This window comes from Berghia stephanieae, chromosome 1 (assembly GCF_034508935.2).
Source record: "Berghia stephanieae isolate SIO BIC M18660-M18661 chromosome 1, UCSD_Bste_1.3, whole genome shotgun sequence".
Classification (NCBI taxonomy): Eukaryota; Metazoa; Mollusca; class Gastropoda; order Nudibranchia; family Aeolidiidae; genus Berghia; species Berghia stephanieae.
In genome coordinates, this window is record NC_088360.1 from 40,893,570 (window position 1) to 40,904,010 (window position 10,441).

The window sequence follows — 10,441 nt, forward strand, 5'->3', positions numbered from 1 at the left end:
TTAAGAATATGTTGTAACTTAGGACAAAAATGGGCTCAGTATATTGTGTTCGTATGCATAATACATTTAAAAGGCTTGTATTGGAAGACAATAAATTCTCTTTTAAACAGAAAAATAGCTTTTAGAAAACGTTCTGTTCATAACAATATGTTCCAATTCTATGGACCATTGTACTTCATTACTCTTTGTTCATGTGAAATGAGTCGAATTCTCCATTAATCATCTAACCCCCCCCCCCCACACACACACACACACACTCTCTCTCTCTCACACACACACACACACACACATACATACACACAGACATGAACTAGCTTTCCTTCTTCTACATTCTAACCCCCTGCTCCCCTCCCCAGAACATTACTCTCACTTACATACATAAAATAAACACGATTGCATGGATATAACCGCGGTCGATTTTTAAGAGTTGAGAACAAAGTTTAAATACTTCTATTAGAACATAATCGTGGTGTTAGTCTTTTCAAGAAAGACATAAGTCGTTGTTGATCTTTCTTTTATAATTTATAATCACATTACATTATAAAAACATACATTTAGACGGCCACGTTTTTATTTTGGATGATATCTGTACAGAATTCCACGGATACAGTGTTCGAAACGAGATGAATGTTATATATCTTAAAATCAAAACTCAAATCATATAACTGATTTTGTTTATAGATGTTAAGTGAATTGTTCTCTAGTCATAACATCGTATGGAATTTATAAAAATGGCGTTATTGATATGTCGAAATATCATTTTACTGTATTTTTTAGTACGGTGTGTCAATTCAAAATCCGTTTTTAAATTCCGGACAAAATCAACTGTGAAAAATTTGTTAAATTCAGAGGCCGTTGAAAAGATACGGTCATCACTTGAGTGTGGTGTTATTTGCAGCATAAAGAATAAAAATACGAATATTCACGGAGCCTGTGAAGCATATAGTTATGATTCAACGAACAAACTGTGTCAACTTTATAAGGGAACTTCTGCATCTGCTGCAATAAGTGTGTCCATTTACACGTATAAATGTAAGTAACTTGAATAATTTTATATGCTATTTTAAAATTCTTTAATATCATCACCGTAATAAATGCAAATTTTATTTCGTGCAGCTCACAAAACAATAAAAGCAGAATTTAGATTGAAGTAAAGCTTCAAATTAATTCACAAAGACAAAGATCTGAATTTCTTATTTCACGTCAAAAAAAAGATGGATAAGAATTACATACTGATCTTATGTTTTCTAAATCATCATCTACATTGTTGACTAAGGAAAAACCCGACACGTTCACATTTTTGTTTTTGCGAAGTCTAGCCTCATCAGCCATACGTAAGGACAAGTCGTGTTACTTACACTATTCGTACTTCAAACTAAAGAAGGGCATCATTCCACCAAAAATGATGAACAAAAATGAATATAACAGCTTCAAAAGAAATCAAAATACCAAACATGTGAAGTTTCGGGCTCAAAACCCTTCTACAGTCAACAACAAAAAACAATAGACATAAATACATTACTAAATTCCAGATAGACGACAGAGATATTTTATAGGTCTTATTTGTAGAAAAGTCTTGGAAAATAAAATTTAAAAAATCGTTCGATGTGTAACTAAGGAGTTCCAAATTGAGCGGAATTGAAACAACGAATAAAGTTTTGGTGAGAAATGGGCGTAAAACGTATCCGTGCAATAAATCCAATATAGCGGTGAAAATAATAATCCAGAAGCATGACAAATGCACAGTATGCTTAAGAAAAGGAGTGATCATTATGAATGTGAAATAATCGTCTTGACAATCTCTATCCAATGATGAATGAAATAAATGTTATTACATTGATATGCGTACGGTATATGACACCCGCCACACACAACCTTATGTTTGTGAGTGAAATAATTCGTCGGGTGTGTGTGTCTTTGTGTGTGTGTGTGTTATGTGTGGAAGAGAGAGAGAGAAAGAGAGAGAGAGAGAGAGAGAGAGAGAGAGAGAGAGAGCGAGAGAGAGAGAGAGTTTTATTAGCTTGTGGTTGTCTTGTTTTTGTTTTTGATGGGGTTTTTTTGTAAGCGATGACCTCCTTTTCTTAATAATCTCTCAGGGTGATCGGTTTCGTAAAATGAACCACCCCGGTGTGTTTCGATTGGAAGTTGGTGTTGTGGTGTTATATACAGGCTTTCCACATGGAGGGAGTGGGACAACCATGCAAATGAAGCTGTTGAAGATCCGAGAGAAGAACTGCCCTATGGAACTGAGCTCCCCAGAAATGAATGGGTAACACTGAACAGAGCACGGGCAAACATTGGGAGAACAGCTGGAAGCATGCAAAAGTGGGGACTTGTTGAGACTAGCTTGTGTAGACGTGGATGCCCAGAGCACACGATGGAGCACATCCTTAGAGAATGCCAGGATGGGCCCAGCTGCACAGACAATGACCTGAGAGTCTGCTCCACAGATGCTGTGGGTTTGGTGTTGGAGCGACAAGCTATGATGATGAATCGGAAGTATCCCATATCATTGCATATTTTACAAAAAATTTTTACAATATTTCAATATCCATTGCTTTAAATGATTCACAGAAAGACGATATGCCACTGAAAATTATGAAGCTTATGAGTGTGAAATTTTGTTATTTACTACGTCTAGTTTTTCACAATCGGAATTGGTGGTCCACATGCTAATAATATGAGATCATGTAGTGTTCAATAGGACCTGTAAATCTATGTAAGTTTTGAACTTAGCGTGACTGAGTTTGTCCAATAGTGTTCATTAGCTAATTTAATAAACACTAGATTGTACAGGGTGCCCATAAAGCCTTTCCCTTATTTCAAATACTTCTTTTTGTTAAACCGCTATAAATATTCACATTTGATTGTCACTATCTTCTAGGGTAAAAGCCATATATTTATACCTTTTAGCCAATGACTTACATCAATATTTTTCATTATGCTTTTCGTGAATCTATGTGAACTTGGAATGAATGAACTTGTGTGATACCAAATAAAAACTGTTGTAAAGCACCTCTGAGCACCATTTGTGATACTGGCGCTATATCAAACAATATTTATAATAATAATACAAATAAAAAGTCTGCACTGAGTGGGTCTCATTTCACAATGACATTGGACCATTTACAAATTATGTCATCATTATTTACGTTACAACGACACTATTTTAGTCTGGAAGCCAAGGTTTGGAAGCGATAGGCAAAAGTGAGGGCAAGAATAGCCATCCGATTTTGGAAGTATCGACGAATTAAACTGGTTTTTGAGAAAGTCCTTTGGCGTCACAGGCGTATTTAATATTTAGATTACACTATTTTCGCTCAAAAACTTACGGGGAAATGGTGTTTTAAAACGCTTATTTATTCTTTATTAAACTTTATATTTGTAAACCCGATTTATTAATTCTATTTGTTTATATATATATATATATATATATATATATATATATATATATATATTAATATATACATATATATATATATCTTATACACACACAAACACACACACACATATATATATATATATAAATAACTAAAAATAGATTTATATATATATACATATATATAATATATATATATATATATATATATATATATTAATCTATTTCTATCTCTTTTTACTGTTTATTTGCAAAATGAATAAATATTATTTCATCAGTGGATGGTGTATTTGGCGACTGGTCGCCATGGGATTCGTGTTCAGTCACCTGTGGTGGAGGCACCCAAACCAGGAACAGACTATGTAAAGCTCCAAAACACGGTGGTGATGATTGTGTGGGATCAGCAACGGAATCAAAGGGAGGATGTAACACTAATCCCTGTCCAAGTAAGTATTCACATTGATTTAGCGAGCAATATAGAACCTGTCAGAAGAATAACATCCCTTTATTATTATTTGGGGAGAGAGAGCGGAAGAGGTATTCAACATATATACAGTAATCCTCAGTATCATTGGATAAGTCGGTTTATATCAAGAAGAAGAAGAAGAAGAAGAAGAAGAAGAAGAAGAAGAAGAAGAAGAAGAAGAAGATGATGATGATGATGATGATGATGATATGATGATGATGATGATGATGATGATGATGATGATGAAATCTTTGATAAAATAATAAATAATAAATAAATGAAGATCCCTTTCTTCAATCCACTGATCTGGAGAAATCGTTGAATTTTGATGAGTGAATATTGTTTCTAAATCGTCTCTGAAGTTGTTCAAATTAATACCTTTGAGGAATTGGTTGATATGATGATGGCTTCTTGGCATTGCTTTTAAACGTCGAGATTGAATGAAATGAGGGACTGGTCCGAAAAGGGAGGTATTCCATGTTGGCGTTGGTTTTTTGAGGGATTCTGAATCCTCCACAATTATCCAATCTCAAAAATGACCAGCAGAGTGGGTTGGTGCTTTTACGATATGGTACTTGTCTCTCTAATAGTGATTCACGAAAATTAGCGGTGTGTTGCAAAGTTAAAATATAGTTGATTTCTTCCCTAACATCGGGCAATTTTATTTTGCTTTTCATAATGCTGGCGGCCGGTAGATACAGTTGATGTTGTATCTTGCATTCTGGAGGGATAGTCTTAGATCAATGACCTCCATTGTATTGCAGCGAATTTCGAGGATTTCCACATGTTTAGATATTTTCGTTTTATAAAATACGCTAATGCTGTCATGGTCTCAAAATGAGTATTAAGAGCTACTCGACTATGCATAAGATAAAGATGTGAAGAATAAGCCCCCAGAATTTACTAGTTACTTTGAAATAAAGAACAATTAACGATTTGTTTAAAATGATATAAAAAAGAAAGATGAAATTTAATTAAATGAGATGAATAATGATTATGGCAGTTACAAATAGAAATATTAAGATATTACGAAACTTATGACAATATAATATCAGACGGGTAGGCCTGTGAGATTCCATTTCTAGTTGAGAAGGGTTGTATTATTCCTCCGACGGCGGGCTCAGGTTTGATTCTTGATCCTTCAGTGGCTGAACTGGTAAAACAGAAGCTCCGGCGTCTTTATGGTGGAAATCAAAATTCATCGCAATATCCACAAAGTCCTAAAAGATAAAAATCTTTAATTTATGTATGTATATATATATATATATATATATATATATATATATATATATATATATATATATATATATATACATACATATATATATATATATGTATATATATATATATTATATATAATGTGAAGGATGGAATGGCTGGCCATCTGGGTATAAATTATAGAGAATAGACAGTGAGGAAGATTAGATCAGTCCGCTTTTATAACTAGTGGCTACGTGAAAGAAGGTAGAACGAAAAGTATTCAATAATTTGAAATTAATTCGAGGGAAGGCTATTAAAGGAAAGATGATCTAATATTAGAAGGTTAAGTTTTTCTAAGCCTACCGAATATAACTGGAGTGAGATGAATTCTGTTCTTACCAAAATAAAACTTTAATAAAATAAATGTGAATAATCTTTATTATGACAAATGCCACCCCTCCTTCTTTGGATATGATTTAAATCAGGGGTTCCATTGCCATTGCAAACATAAACTTCGGCCTCTACAGGGACGACGGACGAGGAGCACACAGCACAACATCGAAATCCAACATTGAGAGAATGAAAAAAAAAAAAAAACTAATAAAACTATTCAAGTATCTAGACCTCAAAATCACAATAGAAACCAACCTACACCAATTCGATTTCCTGGACACAACTCTCTACCTCAAAACTACCATGTACAAACCATATAAGAAACCCAACAGCGCCCCATTATACATCCACAAACACTCCAACCACCCACCCACGATAATAAAACAAATACCTACAATGATAGAACAACGGCTATACAACCTCTCTGCAAATGAAGACATATTCAATGAAACAAAACACGACTATGAAATGGCACTCAAACAGTGCGGTCACACCTCAGCACTGAAATACAAAAATGCGATGCAAGCCACAACACCAAAACAAAACAGAAAAAGGAACATAATATGGTTCAACCCGCCATTCAACAACACAGACACTTCAAATATCGGCAAACAGTTCCTTGCACTCATCGATAAACATTTTCCTAAGAACCACCGCCTGCACAAAATGATCAACAGAAACAACGTCAAGATAAGCTACAGCTGTGCACAAAACATGAAATTTATTATTACCAACCACAACAGACAAATCATATCCGTAATTGCAGAAAGAAGGACAATACTCAACAGTCGTAACGTCACTTCCTTCCTTATGACGCATGGTAACTTAGTTACCGGGCGGCGGCCATCTTGGTTCTAAACAAAGAAAATCATTATTTTTTATTCTTCATGCTGGCTAGAACTTTTCATATGCCTTGTGATTAGAATGTGTAATAGTCAAAACATGATCAAATTTATGGGGTTTTTTCCTCTGGATACGCTTTTATGCTCGCCGGAGAAATATTTCATACGGGCGTCCACCATTGTTCCGATAGTTTAGAGCCAGTGTTACTAAGTTACCAAGCGTCATTAGGAAGGAAGTGACGTTACGACTGTTGAAGAGTATTTCCCTCTAAAAGGAAACTGCCAAAAGCCGCAATAGCCACGGACAACACGGTGGGACAATAAATCGGCAGCACAGAACTCCCATTTAAAACAAGATACAACAATCACAAGGCCGCCATAATACACGAAAGCAAAGCAAAAAGCACCAAATTAGCAATGCACTATACAGATAAACACCAATAAAACACCAACAATAACCTGGGAGACTGTCAGAGCAGCCCCTACAGGTGCCAGAAAATGCAACCTGTGCCTGACAGAGAAACTGGAAATACTATTACACAACCACAGAAACAATAACACCTTAATCAAAAGATCAGAACTAATGACAACGTGCAGACACTCCAATAAATTCAAGCTCAAAACACAAAAGGTTAAATAACCCCCGCCCCCTTCTACCCAACAACCCCCCTCCCGCCCCCCTCGCAACCACATTCAACTACTCATCAAGGACACACATGTATACACAACACACAACACATTACACACACACACACACACACACACACACGCATACACATACACGCAATGAGAACACACCACAACATGCCACTACATATCAACACCAATCACCTCCAAACCAACATCACAACGAAAGTAAAGATACAAGAATAACAACAATGACCCCAAGTTGGAATAATCTTTTTACGGACATAGTATGTCGGCTGAAGACGTGGATAGATGCCACAGAAACATGTGTTTCGGCCATATAAGTCAGTGAATCCATTCATAATAATATATGGAATATGTGTGTGTGTGTGTGTGTTTGTTTGTGTGATATGTATTTATTTAGACATGATATAGCTGGTTATATTGATATATCCGCCGTATATATCACAGTCTACGTTATGTTGAAATAGCGCAAAAGACCACGTACCAATTTACACGAATTTAGGCATTGTCAACATTCAAACACAATTACATCATTTTAGTTCCAGGTAATTGGCTGTCTTGGACAGAATGGTCAGCCTGTCCAGTAACATGTGGTGGAGACAAACGGTCTCGGTCCAGAACGTGTGATATGAACACACATGGGAGCCTGACAGCTCCTTGTATAGGGGAATCCGATGAAAATATAGATTGTCACAAATTTCCATGCTCTCCATTGGGTAAGAGACGAAAATTGATGAATTAGAGTTTCAAGTAGAAAGTGAAGCAGCAAGGTGGTATTGATAATACTGATACTGAAGGTGATGATGATGATGATGATGATGATGATGATGATGATGATGATGATGATGATGATGATGATGATGATATCAATATAATTAATAATGACAATGATGATGATGATGATGATGGTGATGGTGATGATGATGATGATGATATGATGATGATGGTGATGATGATGATGATGATGATGATGATGATGAGGATAATGATAATTATAATAATAATAATAATAATAATAATAATAAATAATAATAATAATAATAATAATAATAATAATAATAATAATAATAAGGATAGTAATAATAGTAATAATATTAAAACCACCACTACTACTACTACTACTACTACTACTACTACTACTACTACTACTACTACTACTATTACTACTACTACTACTACTACTACTACTACTACTACTACTACTACTACTACTACTACTACTATTACTAATAATACTAATAATAATAATATAATAATAATAATAATAATAATAATAAATAATAATAATAATAATAACAACAACAATAATAATAATAATAAATAATAATAATAATAATAATAATAATAATAATAATAATAATAATAATAATAATAATAATAATAATAATAAGAATGATAATAAAAATGATACCCTCAATTAATGCCAAGATTCGGGATCTTGATTGATCCATGGAGATCTAAGTATCAGACACTTCATCAGCACGCATTCGTTGTAGGTCATAAAGAAGAACCCCCACCCCCTCTCTCTCTCTCTCTCTCTCTCTCTCTCTCTCTCTCTCTATATATATATATATATATATATATATATATATATATATATATATATATATATATATATATATTCGAAAAACGTCTTGACTTTGCCGTCTCCTAATCTGGGACGCGACGCCTCGGCATCTTCTCTAATTAATTCTAGTACGAATTCTCTTTAGTGATATCCGTAATTCTCCTACATTAAAACTAATTACTAAATTTGTTGTTCAAGAGCTCAAGCATATAAAACAAACCTTTTTCTTTTATATTCTTCAACAGCTAAAGTATATAAACCTTATCTATTAATTTTACATTGGTCAACAGCTCGAACATGCGCAGAGTGGAAGAACCTTGGCCTGACTGTCAACACGATTGTTGACATTGATCCTGATGGATCTGGTGCTTTGTCTCCTGTAAAAGTGGCATGTGATGTAACATCCCATCAAGGAAAGGGAGTAACAGTAATAGGTAATTAATATATACGAGTACTATAACATGCAAACTGGAGATATTCTTAGATACGCAAACATAAGTTTTTAACACCCCCCCCCACCCTCCCCCATCCTCGAAAAAAAACCAACAAACCTATATTCAATTGAATATGGATCGAAATTTTGTGAAAATCATAATTTATTTAGCCTGAGTCAAAATAGACAATCAATCACTAAACACCATGTCGCTATAATTTGAATCCCGTCAATTACTGTTATTGTGAATTCATAGTACTTATAACTTATAAAGAACAGGAAATTGATATTTGGTTTGAATCCATGAGTAAAAGAAATATGATTCGGACTTATTTTTGTATGTATCAATTTCTAATTTTGCTTACAACCAGAAGAAATGATATCAATTGGTTCTATCTAATCTTCTAAAAGACTAAACAAAGTAGTCCTTCCGAGCCATGCGGCCCATGGGGCCAGAGTTAATCCCCTTTTCTATAGCGTGAAGCGGACTATAGGTAAGTACTTTCCGCCAAATCTAACAGACCCAACTACCCAATCACTGCTGGATGGACAGGAGGGTCGGAAAAATATTGTCTACACCCGGGATCTAGCTGGGTCCCTTTAGGCGTGAAGCAAGTGCTCTATTGACTGAACGTTTCGAACCCCCGATAAAAGGCTAACTAGAATAATATTTTATCCTTTCAATGCCTTATACATAATATGGTATTGCAACAATCTTAATAAGTCACATTCGTTTTGATTAAGAAAAAACATTTACAAATTGGTCAACAGAACTAGAACTTTTTTGTTTCAAATAAATAGGAACATTTATGCAGCGCATTTACACGAATTTACAATGCATGCTCAGTGCGCTTCACATTATTTCATTGGTTCAAATAGCAGTCCATATGAAGACATATTTCCATTTCATGCAGTACCATTCGCCTAGAGGTGTCCTTTTTGTATCAACAATCTCACAATATCCGTAACTGCTTTTAGCCGGGTTCTCATCCACACCTGATTCATGTGGGATCATGTGTGTAAAGTGTCCGACTTAAGAACACACCGTTGAGAAGAGCATTTCCATATCAATATCACAAATCCGGCCAGTGATCACGTTTATCATTATTTGACTTGTGACAAGACGAGACACCATGCCTTCTATTGAGCCATGCGGAGTGTCATCACAGTGAGTAAGAACCATTCTGTAAACGGGAGAAATAGAATGTCAAAATACTGGTTCCAATCTACGTGCAATTATGAAAACGTCCCATGGAGGCCTATTTACATAATTTGTGCAACTGATATTCTAGTCTAAGAGTGATGGCATCTGATTTTCTAGTCTAATTCTGGTAATCATAAGAATCTGCCTTTACACCCTGCTACTGAAAAACGTATATCACCCTATGATAAAATAATATGACACCTACTCACTGTGTGTTTCTTGTCCGGAGGACTGGTTGCACACTTCCAATGAGTTTTGAGCCCGAAAAGAGGAAGTTGAGTCCTCACCACTTCTGCGTACTATTGA

General features: G+C 34.9%; 1 protein-coding gene across 1 annotated transcript in view; it reads left to right on the plus strand.

Annotated features, from left to right (window-relative positions):
- The first annotated feature begins 386 nt into the window (after window positions 1-386).
- The window catches only part of LOC144968985 (contactin-associated protein 1-like), a 25,582-nt gene continuing 15,527 nt past the window's right edge, over window positions 387-10,441 (plus strand). The window contains exons 1-4 of the mRNA XM_078907943.1: window positions 387-1,032; window positions 3,658-3,825; window positions 7,471-7,647; window positions 8,789-8,932. Of these exons, the coding sequence (XP_078764069.1) occupies window positions 717-1,032; window positions 3,658-3,825; window positions 7,471-7,647; window positions 8,789-8,932 (805 nt within the window). The 5' untranslated portion in view covers window positions 387-716. The remainder of the gene's footprint in view (window positions 1,033-3,657; window positions 3,826-7,470; window positions 7,648-8,788; window positions 8,933-10,441) is intronic.